Source organism: Triturus cristatus, chromosome 9 (assembly GCF_964204655.1).
Source record: "Triturus cristatus chromosome 9, aTriCri1.1, whole genome shotgun sequence".
Classification (NCBI taxonomy): Eukaryota; Metazoa; Chordata; class Amphibia; order Caudata; family Salamandridae; genus Triturus; species Triturus cristatus.
The window spans coordinates 1,022,427,379-1,022,451,915 of NC_140592.1; the positions used below are offsets into that span (position 1 = coordinate 1,022,427,379).

Genomic DNA, 24,537 nt, shown 5'->3' on the forward strand with positions numbered 1-24,537 from the left:
ATCCTGATAAAGAAAAGATTGACATGCAAGACAGAATTTGCTGTATATGTGCTGGAGTGTCCATGTGGGCTGAGATATGTGGGTAGCACCAGGTTACCGGCCCACAAGAGGATACTCCAGCACATTAGGGCGATTACAGTTAAGGATCAGGCATATCCTGTCGCTAGGCATTTTGAGCTGTCACATGATAGTAACTCCAATTTTCTCCACTATTATGTGATAGACACGGTCCCACCGATGAAACGCGGTGGTAACCGTGAAGGTAAATTACGCCTTTTGGAGACGCGTTATATTTTGGAGCTCAATACAAAAAATCCGGCTGGATTGAATGCTAGCGAAGATTTTTTTACCTGTTTATAGCCCTTTTAACTCTTATTAATGTGGGCTCACATTATGACTGATATGAGATACAGGACAGCTTTTTATATACAATGATAAGGGATGGGAAAAGTGAGATCTGAGGAAGTAAAGTAACAACTATCAACAAGCAGGAATGATTAATAAGAATATAAATCCCACATATCATTGTAAGTCTTTTAATCGAGAAACTATCTGGCATTCCCTCGAATTATATTGTGACGATAAAAAATCTTTTCATATAGATATTTTAAAATTATTTTGCACTGTTTTGCACACAATTTTTTGAAGTGGTTATATTTTAAGGTTCAGTATTGAGGATAGTGGCTCAAAACAATGGCCCACTCGGGCATTATTCTATATTTGAAAATGAGAATTAGTGATTATTATATTGTTTATGAAAGTGTTGGCAATAATTTGACTTAAGACTTACTGAAAACAATGCGATGAATTCAGGAAATTCTATTTAGAAACCTAATATTTTTAATATAGTCCTAACTATAATTATCTACTGGCGACCGCCAGTAGATAATATATATATGTATATATATATGTATATATTATCTACTGGTGGTCGCCAGTAGATAGTTATAGTTAGGACTATATTAAAAATATTAGGTTTCTAAATAGAATTTCACTGAAGAAATTGACGCATTAATCACACAGTTAAAGCTATTCTGCGAAAAGGAGGAATTTGATTCGGACATGACCAAAATGGAGGGCAGGCTTGAGAAGATTGAAAAAGAAATCAGAGAGAAGAAACAAAGCAAGTACTAACTTTTGCCAAGAAATATGATCACCTGCGCAGTACAACAGCCTCCTCTGAACAAAACACAAATAAAGATAAACCCCTGGATGATACCGAAGTACAGATTGTGGAAACCACACCAAATGACCAACAAAGAGCAGAAACGTCAGAAGGTGGTGGGGAATATCCGGATATAAATGCACAAATAGTGGGACCAAAAGATCTAATTTTAAAGGAATTCTCCCTGGTGGCGCAAGGAAGATTAGCCAACAAATCCAGCACAGGAAGTCAAAGAGGACGTGGAAGAGGAGGCAGAGGCGACGGCAGATCCAATACCTCCGCAAGAGAAGAAATTCTAAGCCCTGTGGGAAGATGAACAAGGGGCCAGAAGAAAACAAAATGAAGGACAACAAAACGGTCATTAACCTCTCCAAAAGAAAGCTGAATGAAACTGAGATTGAGGTACTTTCTTATGGCCTTACTTTTTGCCCCTCAGCAAATTTTGAATACACACAAAGTCGAATTGATTTATTCCAATTCACACATGAACTTAGATTAAAAAAGTGGTTCGCTACCAAAGTTAGAGAGCAAAGATTGGAAAACCATGAACAACCCAGTGACATTCAAATCTGTGATGTTAAATTATTACATACACTGTGTGAGCTTGATCAAGATTCCAGTCTCAATCATGACCCAATTCTAAATCTTATGGATGAAAACCTAAGGTTGGATCTCAACTTTGACAGCGGTTTTAAACCAAGGTCAATTTTCTTACCACAAATTGTCAATGAGTCAATAGATGTGTTCGAGAAAGGAGTGATCAAAGAGTTTGATAAATTGTCTAAAAATGTTAAAAGTAGACTTAAGAATCTTACAGTCAAACAATTTGAAGCAGTAGAAAGCCTTAGAAATGACAAACAGATGGTAATAAAAAAATCTGATAAAGGAGGCAATATTGTTGTGCTCTCAAGAGAAATGTATATTAATGAAGGTCTGCTCCAGTTGAATGATGTAAGTAAGTATGAGAGCAGTAGTAAACAGCTCTATGAGGTAAGCAATAAGGATTATCAAGTAAAACTAGATGATTGGAAAGACAGAGGTCTTCTAGAATTAGAAGAATATAATTTCTTGAAATGTAAATATCCTAAAATACCGGCTCTGTACTTGCTTCCCAAGTTACACAAAAATCTGACAAATCCCCCGGGGAGACCGATTGTATCCTCAAGGGGAAGTTGTCTAGAGAATACGTCGAGGTATGTTGACTTTTTTTCTCCAACCTCTTGTACAGGAACTCCCATCTTACATTAGGGACTCAGGTGACTTCTTATGTAAGATAGACAAAGCTGACTGGCATCCAGGCTGTTTATTGATGACATTGGATGTCAACAGCCTTTATACAAGCATCCCACACGAAATGGGAATTGAAGCGTGCAGACATTTTCTAGGGAAGAGATCTGTGTCTTTTTTCATGCACACAGAAATGATTTTAGACCTGATTAAAATCTGTCTAACGCAAACCTTTTTCCTCTTCAATGATGCAATCTACCGTCAAATTCTGGGAACCGCGATGGGTACTTGCTTCGCCCCCAGCTTTGCAGGTCTGTACCTGGGCTGGTGGGAGGAGCAAGTAGTCAGACCCTTAGACCAATTCAAAACCAAGGTAAAAACCTGGGTTCGATATATTGACGATATTTTTTGCATATGGGAAGGCAGTAAAAGTGAAGCCATTAATTTTGTCAATACACTAAATAAGAACACATTGAATCTCTCATTCACAAGTCACATTGATGATAAAACAATAGAATTCTTGGATTTACGCATCAATATCATGAATAATCAATAACAACGGTATTATTTAGAAAAGAAACAGCTGGGAATAGTCTGTTGCATGCCCACAGTTGTCACCCCGGTAACCTCATAAATAGTATCCCCTTGTGTGAGCTTCTCCGTGCCAAACGAAATTGTAGTACTGCAGATGATTTTGAAAATGAAAGCAAAATAATGTGTGAAAGATTCAAAGATAGACGGTACTCCACTAAATGCATAGAGAAAGCTTTAGACAAAGCGAAAAAGAGAGAAAGAGGTGACCTATTGAAAAAGAGACCAGAAACAACTGAACCTAAAATGACAGGGAATGTACGGTTTATAACAAACTTTAATCAACAAGCATGGGAGGTCAGAAAAGCCCTAAGTAATTTCTGGGATGTACTGAAGGTTGACAAAGACCTAACAAAAGAAATTCTTGACTATCCCCAGATAACATATCGGAAACCTAAATCTTTGAAAGACATGGTCTGTACAACATTGATTTCACCAGAGAGTAAAAGAAGTACTGTACAAGGATTTTATACATGCGGAAGATGTAAAGCATGCAAGTACAGCACTAAAGTAAAGGAAGTTAAACTCTCGACGCATTGTAAACCCTTTAAAATTCTTAAACATTTTTCGTGCAACACTGAGTGTGCAGTGTATGCGCTCAAATGTCCCTGTGATAAGTACTACATAGGAAGCACAATACATCCAGCTAAGAAACGAGTACCAGAACATTTGAGGGCTATAAAAAAACCTAGATAGACAGTACCCGGTGGCGAGACACTTTGCCACCCACCATAAGAGCAATAACAGCCTCATCTCATTTTGTGTTCTAGATAATATTCCAGTAAAAGCACGTGGGGGTGATAGAACTCTAGAACTAAGAAAATTAGAGTCTAGATTTATTATCAAGTATCACACCATGCAACCAGAGGGACACAACTGTGATGAGGCGCTAGCAGTACATTTGGGTTAATACAGTTCAGTATAACCATGGGTACATGATTTGTTCGGTGGGATGAGGTATCCCTGTTCTAAGGAAAAAAATACTCTGTAAGACATGCACTCACAACTCCTTTGTATTTTTAATTGAACTAGTGTATGTAAACAATATATAGATGTTTTGACTTTTATTTTTAACTTCACTTTTACAGACTGGTGCTGAATACTTTAAGGAGAGTTTAAGACAGGACCACAAAACTGGAAGTTTATATAATGGAGGATTGAGTGAGCTGATCGCGTATACCCACTGGGGTTTAATTGACATTGTGCGCTATTTGACATTGGTCCGATAAAGCAGATTTAAAATGAATTCGCTGATAAAAATGTACGGTACTAATTATTGTTGCTACAATGTGTCATAAAATTCAGTAACAACGTATATGGTATTAAATGTCAAATAACCATTGCCTTAAGAGAAAGGATTAATATATGTAATATATATATATATATACTGACAAACTCCAAAAATGAAAAACGACACAAAAGTTTGTAGTCTGTTTTCTAGCCCCACAATAGTATGCAAGAGCACAGAGTCTGTTTTCAGTTACTTTCACTGAAGGTGTCACATGATTGTATAAACTTTGTGTAAACACATACACTCGTACTCGTGAACAAGGAGGCTTCCCTCCGAAACGCGTCGAGTGACTGGGCGTTTTTTGACAATAAATACGCGCTGAAAACTAAAAGTGGCCTGGACATCGTTTTCTTGATACTGGAGACGTATTGTTTGGATTTTCGGGAGTCGCGACCCGTCTGGGCCCGCCGCTGCGAGTGGCTGGGGTTACTGCGCGAACTGGTGAATGGTGAGATATATATATATATATATATATATCTACTGGCGGTCGCCAGTAGATAGTTAGGATCGTGTTTCCATAGGAAATCTAAAAATTCTATTTTGAATAACTTTGGCGCCGGTTGATGAATCCTCGCGAAATTTTCAAAACTAATGGGGCTCTCCGCTCAGCTCCTACGCTGAAAGTCTCGGGTGATTCGTCAAGCGGAGCCGAGAAAAAAGGGGGGTCCCAAAACGCGTTTTCCCCATGCATTTTCCCATAGGACATTTAGTCGAAGGTACAGCCCGAACGTCTGAACAGAATTACTTGAAATTTGGCAAAGGGCTAGTCCTCAGGTCAGGGAAGTGCCTTTTGCATATCTGGAGTCAATCTGTTCAGTATTTCCTGAGAAAATTGCATTTAAAAGCCTATATATCCTTCCGGAAAGCATTGAAGACCTGGCTCTTCAGACAAGCATTCTCATAAACACTCTCCCCTCTATGTTCATGTTACTGCTGATCTTAGCGCCAAGCAACCAATCGGTGATTGTGCGCTCTAGAAATATTTTAATAACATAACATAACATATAAATATCTATAAGCGCGCACCGTGCGCGCACCGTGCGCGCACCCTAACGTGCGCAAGCGTAATTCTGATTGGTTGTTCGATGTCAGTCAACATTCGAATCGGTCGAAATCAGGAAGTGTCGGCCGCCATCTTGTCTGTCGCACTGAAAAGGAAAGGTGGAAAAACGTGAAAAGGGGGCAGGGAAGAGAGTTCCTGACCCCCTAGCCTTTGTCAGGGGGTCACAGAAGGACCCCCAATGGTGAAATAAACTTTTTTTTGTTTTTTATATAAATCGCGGGGTGAGCGCACGGTGCGCGCAGCGTACCGTCCCCCCCAATGCGCGTGCACGGTGCGCGAAGCGCGCGCACGGTGCACGCACGGTGAAAAATCTTTAAAATATTCATAAATACATAACTTGGCATTTAAAAAACCTTGCAAATTCACCTAAAAAACCATAGGTTTCACACAGGTTATAGTTGGGTGGACATTTCACTCGTAAAAAACCATTGAAATTCCCCCGTTATAGTTAGTTCAGATAACTATAACTCGCGCGACCGCCACTCTATCACAAGGATGATGTCATCAGTGATGTCATGAGTGATGCCACTGACCATGTCATGAGTGATGTAATATGTGACGTCATGAGCAGTGGATTGCGGGTGCGCGAGTTATAGTTATCTGAACTAACTATAACGGGGGAATTTCATTGGTATTTTACGAGTGAAATGTCCACCTAACTATAACCTGTGTGAAACCTATGGTTTTTTAAAGTGAATATATCAAAACTCCCTTCAGTGAAAAAGAGATAGAAATAAAACAATCTTTACATTGCAAATCGGATTACGCCGTATATGTTTTAGAGTGCACCTGCAATCTTAAATATGTAGGCAGCACTAAACTCCCGGCTAACAAAAGAATACTACAGCACATAAGAGCGATTAATAATAAAGACCCCTCTTACCCAGTCGCTAGACATTTTCAAGAAAAACATAATTGTGACCCCAAATACCTGTCATATTATCTGATTGACGCGGTACCTAAAAATAGAAGAGGAGGAGACAGGGAAAATACATTACGGAAACTAGAAACCCGGTACATTTTAAATCTAGATAGCAAGATACCGGGAGGTCTCAATGCCACTGAGGACCTTTACACCTGCATCTAGATGGGTCAAGGATACAATACCTACGGTGCCAACTTTGAGCAACATATTTTGCCTATAAACTATATGACTCGGGCAACAATCATTCTTAACTACTTTTCCCCTCCTCAATACAATATGTATATAAATGTTTTTAATTATTTACATATTTATATATATTTATATATTTATATAGTTTTATATTTGTCACATATTTATATACATATTTATCTAGTTTTTAGTCGAACCGAGTCTGCAATATAACCAAGACAATTCCTGCCATTTGCTGTCACTTGATGCCCCCCCCCCCTTGTTCTGATCAATTTTTAAATCGTAGAATTCTTTTTACTATTTTTACACACTTACTAAGCACGATAAGTCACACCATATTTTATTAACAGCAACGGATGGTTAAGCGACAGTTTAGTATTTTTTCGATTTCATATGTCATTTTAACATACAAGGATGTTATTTTGCATTTATGCTGTTACGTTTCAAAAATGACACTTTTAACATCACAATGGAATTTGCAGATAAATATTGTTATATGTTTGTTTTTATGAAATTTTAGAGCTATATTGAGAACATTCAAAAAGAAAAAAGTTTTATGCATTACGATGCGATTAGTTATTAATATGTTTTTCAAAGCTTTTCTAAATTGTAATAACTGTAAGCATTTAAGCTTCCAAAAACAATTTCTAACCTGGTACTAGATTGATTTTTTCTATGTCCAGTGTAAAACAAAGCATAATAGCTATATTCTCACGTTACCATTATTCCGACTTGTAATGAATCAGAAGTATTTTGTTGCTTTCCATGCTGTACTTTGCACTTTGCACTTTGCACTTTCTATAACTACAAAATGGCGGTTGAAGACTAGTAGCGTTGTCATGTGATCAAGGTCCAGGAGGGACCGAAACGCGTCATGGCCGACTGAGCAAGCAATAAACGAATTTGCACCGAATCGTGGTCCGTGCCTGCTTTTGTATCCCGGAGACTGGGGAGAGGAGTAAGCAGCAGAATCGCATATTAAGGCTGCAGCAGCTTCAGGCAGCCTTGCACGGATCCCCACTCATTTGGAAGCGACGGAATACTAGAAGCTTGTTTACCTCCGTGCCTTCAGCCGGAGGTAATTGGATTGTTTTCCCCGTAAGGATCTATACCGTCGACCCCCCGCAGCCAGAACAGAACAACCAGCCTGAGGTGCTCTCGTCGGCAAGCAGTGTCGGAGGACGCGCCAGCCGAAGATTGAACATTTCAAGGTAGGAAGTTCCACGGTAGTGCGGGGAGAGTGGTTTGTGCGAGTGACGACAATAGCGGGCTGCATTTGCAAATTAGCTCGTTACGTCTAAACTCTTTATTTTACTAAGAAATTTGCAGTATGTCGGCGGACACGCTCAAGGACCGAGAGGCGGCGGCCTCGGAAATTTTTAGCAACATACCACCAAGTAACATGGGCAGTCATCAAGGGACAGAAATCTCACCTAACGTCCACATCAAAGATAAGTTCAGGCTGTTAGAAAAACTGTCAAAATCGGAGCAAGGAAAATGGTGGGAAAATAAATCATTACAACGCTATTTGGATATTAATAGAATTCCAAGAGGTCTGAGAATTCTAATAGCTCCCAGTTACGATCAACCCAATCCAAATATGATGAGGGACTGGGCCCAAAGCAACTTGGATTCATCAAGAAAACTTGTTGAAATTTTGGTAAAGTACGCAGAAATTGACCGAATTGCACTACAAGAAAAGATAGAGACTCTGAATGATGAAATCAAACAAATGAACAAAGGCGATGAGGAGAAAAAATTAAGAGAGGAAATGAAAGCACGCTTAAAACGGGAAGAAGACATAATCAAAGAACGAAAAGCTTTCAAATTTCATCGCGACAGAATAGACTATGAATCCGGCCGCATTTTTACTTTTTCCAAAAAATATGATATAATGAAAACTAAGAAAATGACCCAACAAAATGTTACAGGAAATGAAACGTCTATGCACAGAGCCACTCATATATCCGTATCTACTTCGGATCTTAGCTCCAATCTGGAAAGTGAGGCTGAATTAGATGGTCAACCCCCAGTCCCAAAAATAGTGGCACCTAATTTATCACCAGGGGAGGAAATGAATTTTTTAGTGGAAGAACGGAGAGCCACCCTGCGCCCCAGGACTCAAGAGAATGCCAGAGGAAGAGGCGAAACCACAAACGGAGACAGAGGAGAAAGGCCAACAGAGCGGCCAACAAACAGCAAGCAAATGAGAGGGAGAGGGAGAGGCTGGTGGAAACGCAACTAAATGATGATACAGTCAAAACTATCATAAACCTTACAGATATCTCCCTTTCCAGAGCAGAAGAACAAATCTTGTCATTGGGTCTCTCCTTCTGTCCCGAATCTAATTTCAACTACGCCAATACCAGAATGGATGTATACAAATTTATAAGAAAATTAAAATTAAACAAATACCATGAACTAAAAGCAAAATCATCAAATGAAGATGAAGAACGTCAAAACAAACAAAAAAATCAAACAAACAAAGAAAAAACACAAAAGAAAACAAAAGCGGCGGAAGCATCCATAGTGGAAATTTCACAAACATCGGAAGATCTTCTTCTTGAAACTTTACTAGATTTACAGAATGACAATCACACGATGAGGACGGCAACAAACATTATCCAAGTTTCAAATTCGGATGAATCAAGTCAAATTATGGGTTCCCCGGAACTTGCGGCATTATCAGTGGACAGAAAAGATACAACTTTCAAACGAAAATCTACGTTTAATCCCATAATGCCAAGAGACAGTATTGACATTTTTAATGACCAAGTTATCAATGAAATTAAAAAACTTAATTACAAGGTGATGCAAAGTAAATCCAAATGGCACCCCAAAGACAGACAGCTCAAAACATTATTGTCAAAACTACAAAGTAACAAAAATGTGATCGTCAGAAGTGCAGACAAAGGGGGCAACATTGTTTTATGGGACAGAACACAATATATGAAAGAGGCATCATCCCATTTAAATGACAGAACCTGCTACAAAATCAGCAATTGGGTTACAGTCAAGGCAATTCAAAATGATTTCTATGGCAAACTATTGGCTTGGAAGTGTGCAGGAACTTTAACCATGGACGAATATAAATTCATCCACAAAGACAACCCTATGCTGCCCAATATCTATTTTATCCCTAAAATACACAAAGATGTCAAGAATCCCCCGGGTCGACCTATCATCTCGGCCCAAAATAGCTTATTAGAAAATGCCAGCCAATACATTGACTTTTTTCTACAGGAACTAGTACAAGCATTACCCACGTACATAAGGGACACCAGTGACTTCCTGCAGAAAATAAACAATTTCGAATGGCAGAACAGTTATTTATTAATGACTTTGGACATAGTGTCCCTGTACACAAGTATAAGACACAGAGATGGCATAAGAGCTTTGGAACATTTTCTAGGGAAAGGAAAACCAAGACTTTCTGCACACAATATGATGATAAGCGATCTGACCCAATTCTGTCTTATTTGACAAAACTGTCTACCAGCAGACACGGGGCGTGGCGATGGGGGCCAGCTTCTCCCCCAGCTATGCATGTCTTCACATGGGCTGGTGGGAGGAGCTGGTCCTCGGTGTAGAGCACCGTTCTGTGGTAGAAAACCATGTCAAACTATTATATAGATGACATTTTTCTGGTTTGGGATGGACCGCTACAAGATGCTCACAATTTTGTTAATAGCCTAAACATGAATGAAATTAATTTAAGTTTTACGGCTACAATTGACAATCACAACATTAATTTTTTGGATGTGGAGGTATTATGTGAAAAATGGCAAACTAGAAACTAAGCTTTTCAGAAAACTGACGGCAGGGAATTCATTATTACATTCGTCTAGTTTCCATCCACGACATTTGATTAATAGCATCCCCTACGGGGAAATGTTAAGAATCAAACGCATCTGTAGCTGCATGTCCGATTTACAAAAAGCACAAGAAGATTGCAAAAAAAGATTTCTAGACAGAGGCTATAATATAAAAACTTTGTATCCCGGAGACTGGGGAGAGGAGTAAGCAGCAGAATCGCGCATATATATATATATATATATATATATATATATATAATTAATTATTATTATTAATACTTATACAGCGCACTATCACCTTGCAGGCATCCTGGCGCTAAATATATGTATTTAACTTATGAGAGAAATAGGTCCGCTTCCCTTTTTGCAAAACAATTATATGTATACCCACATACACATCTTAAAATAACATGTTACTGAAATCATCTTCATCCCTCCCATTAATTTCAAGTATCAACTTGCTCCGACAGCCGCCGCCTTTTTCCCCACTCTTGCGTCCCGCCCAGGAACTGCTGCACAATGCGCAGGCTCCCAGCTCCCAATCCCAGCCCTGCTCACATGCTGGGAATAATATTCCCAGCATGTGAGCAGGGCTGGGATTGGTCTGTGTGCCTCAGTTCGGCGCTGAGAGATGGACTGGGAGCCTGTGTGGGTTTCTCCACCGAGCTGTACAGCACAGCTTGGGTGGAGAAAGGCTAAGTGCGCATGACGATTTGACCGGCCAAATCATCATGCCCCCACCACTCCACCTTCCTCCCTGGTGCTGCAGCATCGCTATAGGTGGCCACGCCCCTCCCTCAGCTCGTGGCGTGCAGGACAAAAAATAAAATGCTGTTAAAACATTTTTTATTATAATTTTATGTTTGTCCTTTGCCTCTGCTGGCTTTCAACAGGGGGCGCGACGCTCCTCCACCATAACAGAGTAGCCTCCCCTGCAATCAGGGTTAGTAGGGTATGAGTAGGGACGATGTAGGATTATACTTGTGTTGAATAGTCCTGTATGTGAGCGGGATTGCAAAGCATTTTGCAATAGATTACATATACTATTCTTCATCTGAACTCAAGATGAGTCTCTGTAACTCCAGCACATAGAACTGTTGACAGGAACAGAACTCTCTGCATGCTGCCAGTTCAGCATAAACATCTGCCAGGCCTGTTCACAATAGCAGGATTATAACTCACCCTAAATTCGTCTATTAACTCTAGGGTAAAGAGCCGCATGCATGGTCCCAATCCAATCGGGTGAAGCTCTGCCCCGAGTCTAAACGAAGTACAAGCCCTACTGATCAAAGGGCCAGTATTTATTCTTCTTTAGAAGGTGTCGGGGGGGAATCAAATACTAACCACAGTCCAGACTACCTTAATATTGTCAACACTCCTCCAGTCTGGTAAAAATGCGGCTGCTGATCAGGGAATGTGGCTTTGCCGAGAGTGAAATTGAATTCTTTGAATGAGAGCCTCTCCATCGGTAGACAACGCAGAGCCCAGGGTAGTGGAAATGGTGTCTCGGTATCCAGTGTTGGCATATGTGCTGGGCATGAAATTAAAAGTCCTGTTCAAATCCTCCTGTCCAACATCCCCCTACCAGTCCGGCAACCACAAGCTACCTTTATGGTCTCTGTTTATTCCCAGCATGGAAATGGTGTCCTCCCTGGTTGCACTACTGTTATTGTATCGTGCAAAATCAAAACTTCAATTCAATTTATGCCAATTCTCTCTTGATTGTGAAAAATAATAGTCGGTGTTCTCCAGTTATTTCATGAAATTGTTTGGTTTTTATTCAATTTCTTTGTAATTATATTTTACTTAAATTCACTGTATTTCGCTGTTTACCATTCACATTGATCCTTTAACTCCTCACTGTCACTCTGTGACAAAGCCCCAGCTCCGCAGCAATTAGGGAAGCATGCCCATGGTGAGGACAACCTCAAAACAGGCAGCTATCATTTTGTGCAGGCGCTCAGTCTGTCCGTAGTAGGATACTTTGCACCTTTTAACATTATTTTCCAAGTCACACAGAATATGTGACCACACAATCTCTATTCCTTTCTACCCACCTCTTGCTACAAAGAAAGTACATGAGATTTGGGGGACTGGAGGAATAACACAGGGGAGAGTCTGTAGAGCAATTCCCCTCCAGGAGCACAGAAGAAAATGGTGGCACTCAACCACTATTTCACCTACCTTCTAGTACTCCATTACCTAGTATGAGGGGGCAGTAGGCACCTACTGCTTGCTCTCCAGTACTGGATCTTTCATAGATTCACATGCTTGAATCATCAAGTGTAAAACAGAACAGTATACTACACATAATGGCTAGAAAACATTCACTTCATTAACCTATCAACCATCATTTATAAGAAACCAAACTTCATCCAAACAGGCGAAGGCACCCTCTGGAACACTCCTCACAGAGGCTGCATTCCCTTAGATTTTCTACCGCACGTTGTGCGAAGGGATTTTTCCTGAGCTCTGCTCTGTCTATCAACAGTTTTTCTCTCGTTCAAAGCTATTTGTCACCACGAAGAAACACTCCACCTACACCTGACAAGATCTGACTACTCACAATGGCCGAATCTGTAAAGAAAGGACATTTCAGACCTGGTGGAAAAAGACACTTCATTCAGAAGATCCACATAAGGAGTGTACTTATTGGTTGCACACTTCCCACAAGGTAAAGTATTGTAAAATATACTGCTCCTTTTCCCTCTAAAATCCTATTCTTAAAGATAGAGAGGGGAGGCCTCTTATATGGCTCCAGAAATTAAAAAGTAAGACAGATTGTGGTTTCTGATGAGGATAGTGATGATTTCACTCACTCTGAAGAGAGGGAAAGGCCATAGGTCATTATAGTCCCCAAGAAAGATCTTTAAAAAAGACTTGAGTCTTTAAGGGATAGGGCATCAAAAGAGCACTTTCACAGAGTAAAAAAGGGAAAATTATCTGCAGGAAAAGTGAGATCTGAGCCAACTACTCCACCCCCCAGTCTGGTGTTGCATGGGAAAAATCCCTCCTTAGAACCGTCGATGATAACTTCCAAATTACCCTTTGAAATGTCAACAACCACAACATCGCCGTCGACCATACTGACAACTAGGTTGAGAATGACATCATCAACGGCAATGTTGACAGCTTCGTCGATAATGACGATAGTGACACTGTAGATGAGGACAACGTCGACACAAGAACCGGCGATGAAAGGACTGACGGCAAAGACACCATAAATGATGTTGAAACTTCCGATCAGAAAGCCATTGACAATGCTCTCAGTGGCGGAAAAGGGGTCTCCGCCGTCTTTTAAAATTACAATGGTACTGTCGACAAGAGAAATGCAATCAGAATTTTTAAGACCAGAATATACATCTCCAAGCAATGTTTCTCCTCTCCTGTCAAATCACTTGCTTCATGACAATAGAGGACAATTTGGAGCAGTCCATAGTCTTTCAGAACTTAATGTCAAATACAAAGAAGATGATGAAGAGGAATACTAGGATTATTATTCCTCAGGACAGCAACATTATGTAGAAAGACCTGCACAATATATGGAACAGTTCCCGCATTATAGTCAACCTCCACTTCAAGAAGGCCTGGTTCAAGTTCCACTAGCTTTGTTACAAGACCTCCAGGGCATGTTGCTAGACTACTATAAAAGATGTCTGGAACCTATAAACACCTAGGAGGACTTCAACTTCAAATATAGCAGTGCCTCTTGCAGATGAAGCAGTCTCCTCAGATGAGGACAGAGAGGAAGGGGAAATCCCGACAACCAATGTATTCCCAATGAATGGGACAATTATTTAATTCCAGAGCCATCTTCAGCTGCATTGCAACCGGTGGACTCTCCACCCGATGACATTGGAGGCTTTCATAATCTCTTGGAAAGAGCCGCAAAAAGGTTTCAGTTACCTTTGACTATTAAGCAGTCAGAATTTTTTTTTTATATGACTTTAGGGAGCCTAGAAAGAAACCAGTTAGAGCAACTCTGATAGTGGATTTTATTTCAGAAGAAGCGAATAAGAAAATGAAAAACCCTGCAACAGTCTCTGCTGTTTTACCAAGGTCAGACGAAAAAAATAAGGCACTGGAAAACCCACCTGCATGCCTTGTTGGTCATCCAAAGCCAAATTCTGTGGTGACGCAAGCAGCTCAGCGCTACTCCAAAAATTCTTTGATGCCATATCCAAACCGCCGTATAAAGAAGGGAGATGCTCAGACCACATTGGTAAGCGCTTTTCAACTTGTCAGCAACTACTGTGGGCTGCCAGTTCACTAGCCATACTAGGCCGTTATGACAGACAAATGTGGTCAGACATCGCTGCATACATAGATCTCTTGCTTGACGAAGTAAGAGGAGAAGCAAAGAAAATCCTTCAATAAGGTGAAAGAAATTCCTCAAAAATATTAGACTGCGCTATGAATAGCATCGACAGGGTTTCAACAGTTTAAGGGAGCTGCTGTCTTGAGACAACAAGGATGGTGAAGGCCACATCTTTCAAGCTGGAGGTAATGAGCAAGATTGTAGACATGCCATATGATGAAGAGATGTAGTTTGGGAAACATGTGGACGATGCCTTCCTTACAGGCAATTAAAGAGACTACAGATACTGCAAGATCCTTAGGTACCATGCAGTTAAGAAAGATAGCTTTTCGAGGTGGAAGAGGTTTGTTCGCTTATAGAGGGGGATATCAGCCACACAAATACCAACAATACCAGCCCCTTCAGCAACAGTATCGGCCTTCCTATCAACAGCAGCAATTCCGATCACTGCCAGCAGCAGCTTCTACAAAATAAGCTCTGAGAAGGAACAAGTCTCACAAGGAAGAGACGCTGGCAGAAAGCAATGACAATTTAAGAGTGCTGGTTATTTCCTCGCCATCCCACCAAACACTTGGAGCCAAAAATGTTCTACACCAAGGCGACAGATATCAGACAGATGGGTGTTAGACATAATCAGTAACTGTTCTACCTCAGAGTGCACCAAGAGGACACTAAACATTCCACCCACTGAAGCCACACAGAGAATTGAAAACGCCCATTTTACACAAGTTAGCATTTACAACCAGGTTCGTGGGAGAATGCTTTTTGAATGAGATGGTCAGGAATCTTTGCCTATGCTTTTCCTCCAATTCCCCTTGATTCCAAGACTTCTCAGCAAAATTAAGAGGGAACTGTGCCGAATAGTTCGGATTGCTCCAAGATGGCCCAGACAGCACTGGTTCACAGAATTGTTACTCCAATCGGAAAAGACTCGCATCCAGCTGAAACCCCTACCAGCATTACTTATAACGAACCATAACCAGGTACTTCATCCGGACCCGACCTCCTTACACTTATTGGTCTGGCTCCTGAATACAATAAGTTTGCAACCATTACCATCCCTCAAGACTGTAGAGAAATTCTTGAGAAAGCCAGAGCTCATACCACTGATAAGATATATAAACTGAAATGAAAGAGTTTCTGTTTATGGTGCCAGAAATCAAATATTCACCCTATCGCAGCACCGTCAGAGCAAATTCTACCATCTCTCCTACTTTTGGCAAAGTCAGGTTTGGTCCATACTTCCATTAAGGTGCATTTAGCAGCAATCTCACGATATAGAAGATCGACTGGTTCACCGTCCTTGTGGTCTAATAGGGTGATTAAGCACTTTCTTAATGGCCTTTTCAGAGTGTTTTCTTCGATTAAGGCACCTCCTCTATCTTGGCAACTCAACACAATGCATCCGCAACTGATGAAGGCTCTATCCGAACCTAGCCACGAGACTGAGCAAAAGTTTTTAACATGGAAAATGGCACGGTTGTTGGCCCTTACATCAGCAAGGATATTTGGCGAGATACAACCCTTCACAATTAAAGAGCCTTTTCTACAGTTCAAGGATAATAGTGTAGTTCTCAGAACAAATCCCAGATTCATTCTCATAGTGTCGATAGATATTCATCTAAATGAGTCTATTGTCCTGAGGATATTCTTTCGAATCCATAAACAGCAGCTGAAAGATCATTGCGTACATTTGACGTTAAAAGATGCCTGAAATTCTATATACATCGTACTAAACAATTCAGAAAGACAGACCAACTGCTAGTAGCGTATGGGAATCACCGTAAGGGTCTTCCATTTTCCAAACCGAGCATAGTTCGATGGATTTCAGTGACTTTCCCGCATTGTCATTGCAAGGATGGAAGGACCTCTGACGGACAAAGTTAAAGTGCACTGTACGAGAGCAGTTTGTACTACGATTGCTCTATTTGCTGGTGTGCCTCTTGGATAAATACGTTGAGCGGCAACATGGAAGAACAGGCATACGTTATCGCAAGTTTTCTGGCAGATTTAGAGGCCTGAAAAAACCAAAGGGGGGGAGTGGAGAGGTACTACTTATCACAAGTAGTGGAGGTGGATACTTCCTTCTCTGTAGTCTATAAACCATAAAGATCCACCCTCAGAACAGTTTAAAAAAAGTCATGTCCTCCCGGGTAATGAATGTTTCCTACAATGGTGGGAAAAACACAGTGTTTTTAAATACCCCTCACACACCAAAAGGACCCTTGGTGTCATGCTTCATCATAGGGGTCTTCCCGCCCTTCTACGGGCCGGGGCGTGCTACAACCCACGAATACACAGGAGCACCTTTTTGTGTGAAAACGACTGTGTTAGGTAGGGGAGTGAGTGCGAGGGTCAGGAGTGGATGGGTGAGTGAGGTTAAAAAATACCTGGCTCGTCGGTTTAGAAAATAATTTTTATTACACCTGTGAGCTGGTATTGTTAAAAAGTGGGGACGGAGGTAAATATGCCTCAATGAGCTGTGCCTCCTAGGTCAGTCAACATGTTTCGAAGCTCCCCAGGCTTCTTCTTCAGGACTAGGAAGATCCCTATCTACACTCACGAAATTATGTGATGTGCAAATTTACACTAATAGTCAAAAGTAATTCAGTGCACGTCGATTCCCAATGCACGCATCCGATAACTTATTAGATATCTTGAATCAATTTATTTGGATTCAATAGGAAAAATTGCCCCATGAGCCTGTAACTGGTGGGAGGGGTGCCTATAATTGCAACTGCTCCTTGGACACTGCCCCGCCGTGTCTGGTCTCCCAGCGGAGGTTGACTGACTGTTCTGAGGGTGGATCTTTATGGTTTATAGATTTAGAGGCCTGACAGCTGGCTCAGTGTGTCCCTAAGAGCACACATGTAGGAGGTCACCTGTTGGACCCTATATTTTCCAACTTGGGTTCCTTAAAGGTTTTGTCGCCGATTCCCCCGTGGTCTGGACAGATCATTTTCTCATCTCTTTCTGCGGTGGCAAGGAAAGACTGTTTTGAACTGCCCGGTGCCACTCTTACAACGTCATTGGCACAAGTTGAACATCAATCATTTCTTGGATTTACTGCTAAGCCAAAAGCCTCAGATTCCACCTGTTATTGAGGATGCAAATACGCGTTTCCAGGATTGGCTGACGCTAGTTTTGGACAGTTGTATCCCTGCCAAACTGAGTGTAAAAAAAAGAGGGCAGTCTAATCCCTGGTTTAACGACTCGCTGATTAAAGCTAAAAAAACACTGCAAATAACTAGAGCGCACCTAGAGGCGCACTTATGATGCTGAAGCAAAAAACAAATACCGAGCGTCTATTAAGCTCTATCATAAACTGGCCTGGAGAGCCAGAGCAGAGTTTATAGCCGGAAAAATCTCGGCGAGCAATAACCCCTCCAAAACAATCTTCACCCTGCTCAAGGCCATGAAGAGCTCTGGGTTGAAGGTGGACTGGCCTATCGCCTCAAGTCTTCAGTGTGACGACCTGGCCAGTTACTATTTGAATAAGGTGGAGAAGATATATAGGAGCCACCCTCCGGCCTCTGGCACCACTGACCTAGTGGGAGGGCATGGGAACATTGGATCCGCTGTGGTTAGTGTACTCCCGTCTTTTCCCCTATTGTCTCCCACTGATTTTGAATGCCTCTGTCTGAAAATTAAATCGGGCTCTTCAGCCGACTCTTTGACACCTGCTCACTTTCGTCAGTTTCATACCCTCATTTCGCCAGCGAGTAGGGATTTGGTCAATCTATCTCTAACAACAGCGTCCGTACCGGAAGCATGCTAAAGTTATACCTCTCCTGAAGAAACCGTCACTGGATCCATCTGAGCTGGGTAATTACTGTCCTGTATCTCAGCAGCCTTTTCTGGCAAAGACTGTAGAATCTCATGTAAATACCATTCTTACAGAGTTAATCGAGAGAAATGAAATCTTAGACTCCTCGCAAAACGGTTTCAGATCTTGCCAGAGCACCGAATCAGCTTTATTGGCAGTGACGGAAGAAATCCGTGATAGCCTCGATGTCGAAAATTCGGCGGCCTTAGTTCTTTTGGATTTAAGTGCCATCCTTCAACATTGTCTCCCATGTGATTCTTCTAAATCGTCTTCAGGAGATAGGAATTAGGGGGTCGGCCCTGGCCTGGCTTCGTTCTTTTTGGAGGGTAGATCTTTCAAGGTCTTGGTGCCACCTTTCCACTCTCTGGAGCACGCCCTGCAACAGGGGGTGCCACAAGGCTTAATATTGAGCCCCTTAGTGCTTGAAAATTTGAGGGAATTAAACATCTGTGAGGACTGTTCTCTAGAGGGTGCTGTCACCTGGCTGAAGTTTGGGTCCTTCTAAATGATGTGGATATGTTAATGAAGTCAATGTTTTCTAGCCATTATAGGTTATGTGTAGTACACTGTACTGCTTTACAATTATTCCGTGGTACTTCCACTTCGACAGGGAATGATTCAAGCAGGTGAATCTATGAAAGATGGCAATACTGGAGAACTAAAGTTACAGGTAAATAACGCACAGAATCAGAAGGGGGCATTTTGACAGTCAGCACCTGTCCATCTGCTCAATACTCTGACGGGAGCCTAAGCCCAGAGTCACTAGAGCCCAGAGTTAACACCACCCTCGCTGGAACTTTTCCCCGAGACGCCTTGGAGCCGTCACCCACCCTGGTGGGACTACGAGTCCCAGGGTGCACCAAGGGTAGAATCTTTCCGCTTCAGCTGCCGCTGGTGAGGGGGAGGCGTTTCCATTGCGCTATATAGCGCAGCCTCTCCCCCCGCAGGTGGGGACGTGCCCGGACGAAGCCCGTCATCACCTGTAGGAGACTGGGCTGGGCCAGCTCGCTGTCATTGTGTCCTGGGAGTAGTCGAGACTTCCCCTCAAATTATTTCTCTGAAGGTACTGTTCATTCCATCCTTCTCAATATTGCTTAATATCACAAGTCTCTGCAAATAGCAAAGTGGAAGTTGAGATCTCCCAGCCACATGTCCATCGACTTTGTATTTGGACCTTGTGCCCTGTGTCTACAGTTTTTGGAGTCACTTCATAGCATTGTGTTACGTTGTAGACCCAACTGTCCTGTAGTCCATATTTACATTTGAATAACAGTCATAGTAATGGGGAAGCGGAAGAGATTGATCCCGGGCAGGTAGGCGGTAGGAAGAAGCGCTTAAAAAAACAGACCGTAGCAATCGCAAAAAGTGATGAGAGGGAAGGAGGGACTGGTGAGGAAATTCTAGATCGTATAGAGAATATCATCAGCGATTGTGAGGAACTGTTATCATCACCCGCTCCAGCCCCTAGTCCTCCGCTAGCTGGTATCCCCCATACCAAACCCCTCCCTGCCACTGCTGGTTATGGTAATATCCCAAACCTATTTAAACTTGCTTCTAAGAAATCTAAATCGTCTGCAGCTGCAGCTGAGCCTAATATGGTCATATCCAGTGCGCTAGACAAGGATGGCTCGTGCTGCCCAATAGTTAATAGCGGATTGGAAGAGTTCCCACTGTCCAATCGTTTTGCTGCCCTTGCCGTACCTGTTGAGGACTCATATATAGACACGCACCATGTTGTCCCCACTCACGCATCCATACTGTCCACTGGAGGAGTCGTCATCCAGTAGAGCCTGACTACTCTTAACTTATCACTGGCAGTAAAAACTTGTTCCCAGGGTAGTAACCTAGTCAGAAGGTCTGATAGTCGAGTTGTGCCCATTTTGCAGGTTTTACCCTTTCTTCAGAATCAGCTAATGGGGTCACAATGAATAGCCTTTCATGGAACTTGGCAGGTATTAGTCGAAAGTGCAACTGTCCGAATTGGTTGGATCTGGTTTCTCAACAGGAATTATGTTTATTTCAGGAAACCTGGTCCCTGACTCCCATATTTATCCCGGGGTTAATGACCTTTTTCAAACCAGCTGTACCCGCCAAAGCGGATTGGGCATCTGGGGGGCTACTTATCTTGGTTAATCTTTCTCTGAATTGTGAAACAAAAGAGTTGGTTACTAGCAATACGGACGTTCTGGGGATTAGGCTAGTCAATGTTAAGGGACTAACTTTTGACCTTTATAATGTATATGCTAGGAGCACTAGAGGTAGTAGTTCACCAACTCTACTTGCTTTGGATAACTTATTGGGAGATGGGAATGTCAGTTACCCGCTGCTAATTGGTGGCGACTTTAATGTTACATTTGAACCCCTTGATTGGGTCGAGTCCTGTGATGTGTCCGAAGAGGATAAAGCTTGGAGGGTACCCCTGTTGGAATTACGCCCAATCTAAAAATGGTCACATGCTGCCCTTCAACTGAACGCAATCACTCTGGAACACAGGCTGAGGACCACCAATGGTCGAACCAACTCCGATAGAAGTGGCGGAATGACCTTTATAGGAACTAATGGGTCAAGCCGGATCTACAATATATTAGTGGATGTGACCCTGTGGCCCTAAGTCCAAGACATGTCCATACACCAGGCCTGAGATAGTGATGATCATAACTCCCTACACTTATCTATTAGTCTATGGGAGAGCATTCGGCAGGATCCTATTATCCTACTATGCACTAGGGAGCTGAGTGCCACAAACGACAAGCGTCGGTTAAAATGGGGTACAACAAGGGTGCGTTTTGGCGCCTACTCTTTTTTCCCTTTATGTCAACCAGATTGTTGTCCTTTTATGTTCAACTCCGGCTGATGCCCCTTCGTTGGCGAATCAGAAAATAGCTACTTTACTGTTTGCTGACGATACGCTGTTTGGTATCCAAATCTCCGATGGTTCTTCAGAAGCTCCTGGACCAATTTAAGGCTTTCTGTTGCGTAAGGGCTTGGTTATTAATACCTCTAATATCAAGTTGATGATAATAATTCCTCGTAAACCTTTTAAACGAAACCTGAACCTAGATAATGTCCCCTTGGAGAGGGTTAATTCCTTCGAATACTTGGAATTAGTGTTGTCAGACAGCATGACCATGAAAAATCATTTGAACAAGGCGTCCCTAAAATTCTCTCCGTTATCTGGGGTGTTGCGGCGGGAGATTTGCTCGTCATATACGAAGCCCGTAGCCCCAGCCCTTAAACTCTACAGCTCAAAGGTTGTGAGTAGTGTGCTTTATGGGGCAGAACTGTGGTGTGTAGCGGATCCAAGTAAACTAACACCAGTCGAAAATAAGTTTCTTAGGAGCCTTGTAGTCTTGCCCCAAAGCACCCCCCTCCTTCCGTTAAAATTGGACCTGAGAGTCAGGTCTATACATGACCAAGCAAGATTGCGTCCCCTGCCCTTTTGGAATAAGTTGGTCACCAACCCTGACCTGGCACCCTATGTTGCCGCTTTTGACGAAGTGTTTGCCCTAGATTGGAATAACAAAATTGGGTGGATAAAATATGTCAACGCAATTCAGGCAGCAGTTGGCCTCCCAAATGAGTCTGCTTGCTCCCCACCACTGTATACTAAGGACATGCTAAAGCGCCAATATTGGCTATGGGTAGAGCAGACCACTTATTCGAGGATTCGTCATGGCTATTTAACTGATGTTTTCCTAGACATAAAATCCTCTAAACACCTCGAGAAATATTTCGATATAATCAAAGTGCCTGGGGACAGGAAACTGTATACGCAGTTTAGGTTTGGTTGTCTACCTATCAATGCTTTTACCAACCACTGTATAAACAACATCAGTCAGCCCAAGGGATGCCCTTCCTGCCCATACCCAAATGAAACTGTGGGCCATGTCTTTTTTTGCATGTCCAGCTTATGACAGACCAAGAAGGAATTGGTTGGTCCTACTATGTATACAGTTGGGGACTCATAGCCATCTCGATGCCCTACGGTTGTTAAGATCAGTTACCAGACCATCCTTTGTATGTGCTGTTGCAAAATTTCTTGGCCGGTTCTGGGCCATTAGGCGAAGGCTCCTGTCTACTATTCCCTTGTGCTAGGGTCTAGCTGCAGTAAAAATCCTAAGACTTGAGGGTGTCTTAATTCAAAGGATCCTGTTTTTAATCTTCTTTTTAGTTTTTATCTCAACTATTGTATCCTTTTAAATCCATAAAGGCATTAGAGTTCTATTGAAAGCCCCAGAGATCGTTGTGGAGATCGTTAGATATTATTGCACTCGCACTTTATTCCTGTTTCTCCTCTTTTACTTGGTTTTAATTGAGTACACACATAGCAAATGATATATTCCAGTGACTTTTTCTGTGCTTATAAATGTCACCATGAGCCACTTGTCTATTAGAACCTGTTGTATGAAATATTTTTATTTACCTGTATAATTGTACCGTGGGCTCCATTGTCAATGATTAATGTGTGTATCTTTTTGGTTCTCAACCGAAATAAAGATAAAATAAGTATAACTTATTTTTTGTGCTTGAATTACTGTTAGAACAATAGAGTATGTTTCTGTGTGGTTGAAAATGAGGAAAACCATGGAGCCGCTCAGTGGACTGCTGTGTCCACTGTTTGAAAAGCACAGTAAAGGTCAAAAAGTCAATTTGTGACAGAGTGGCACAGCTTCCTTTGCCCCTATTAACACTTTAATTCATTAAAGAAGGTCTTTGTAAAATCTATTTACCATGGTTATTATGTGGCTGCCCTGCATTATTTATTTAAAAAGTGTTGTGAAAGATCAAGCATGTTATCCTGAATTCCCCATTGTTTATCCCAAATCATGGAATACAATCTGTTTGTTTTACAGGCAGAGGGAAGGAATCTTGGATTGGTTGGCTGGGTCCAGAACACAAATCAGCACTCCGTTCGAGGGCAGTTGCAGGGGCCGAGCTCCCGTGTCCGTGACATGCAAACGTGGCTGCAGAAAAAAGGGAGTCCCAAATCCAGGATCACCCGAGCTGAATTCAGCAATGAGAGGAAGATCACCAAGCTGGAGCACAGTGATTTCTCAATCGTAAAGTAATTTCCACAAGAGCGCTGCATTTGGACTCTTGGAGATCTATCTGCATTATCGCTCAAAAGTTGCATTCTCACCTGTTGGAGGAACTACAGCTCTAATCTGTCCCCTGTTTGCAGTACGAGTGTTCTTTTATATTTATATTTTATTTTATTATGACCATGTGTTTCCTAGTATTTTTATTTAGAGAGGTAGAAGCAAGTTTCTGGATGTGTAGCTGTTTTGCCCACCCATCTCTAAAATGTAGTTCAACACAGTAAACTCATTAATGTCTTGTCTTTCTTTGGGAGACCTTAGAATGGAATGGTCTACTCTTGCACGAGAAAGTGGCATTGAGAGAGCGGGAAGATGGAGTCTGCAGGTGTTACATGCAATAAAACACTACCCCCATTTTCTTTTCTCTTTTTTCTTCTTATCCCTCTGGTCATTGTATGGTCCTCTGGTCATTGTATGGTCTTGGGCGGCTATATACATCTTGTTTAAGAGCGTCTGTGGCTCAAGCAGGAAGGGTAAAGAACCGTCATCCAGAAAGCTCAAATGACTATAAGCCCCCTCCCCTTTTTCTCCACACAGAAAGCTCCAAGTCTGTTTAATGTAGTTTTAATCACAGCCATGCAGTGAATTCATCAGTCTGAGATCAAACAGGAACAAGTTAAGAGGATTAAAACAGATAGAATAAAAGTCTTTCAAATTAAGCGGAATGTCATGCTTAATCTGCTTCAGGTCCAGTCCCTGCCATTTTCCCTATCTTTGAAGAATCACTTAGAGTGGGGATACTTAAAACCTGTCTCTGATGTCTTTGTTTGTAGCAAAGCTGCATCTATAAGTTAGACTAAGTTTACTGTTATCTGTAATTCTTCACCACTTATAGCAAATCTCATTGCCTTACTTGTGTGTTGAAACCCTTTGTTAATAAATAGTGGCCTAAGACATTTTTGCTGATCTGCTAAAGCATGGTGCAGAGACAGACCCTGTGGGTTAATTATTCAGACATGCACCCACAAAGGCAGCAGTTTTTCAGGACTTGGGTGTATCCTGCCCATGCGTGTCTGAACTCTATTAGT

At 41.8% G+C, this 24,537-nt stretch overlaps 1 protein-coding gene across 3 annotated transcripts in view; it reads left to right on the top strand.

Annotated features, from left to right (window-relative positions):
• The window catches only part of ACYP1 (acylphosphatase 1), a 53,075-nt gene extending 29,210 nt beyond the window's left edge, over positions 1-23,865 (top strand). For all 3 annotated transcript variants that reach the window (XM_085626730.1, XM_085626731.1, XM_085626729.1), the window contains one exon: positions 23,264-23,865. In XM_085626730.1, coding sequence (XP_085482856.1) covers positions 23,264-23,479 — 216 coding nt within the window. In that variant the 3' untranslated portion in view covers positions 23,480-23,865. The remainder of the gene's footprint in view (positions 1-23,263) is intronic.
• Positions 23,866-24,537: the final 672 nt, after the last annotated feature.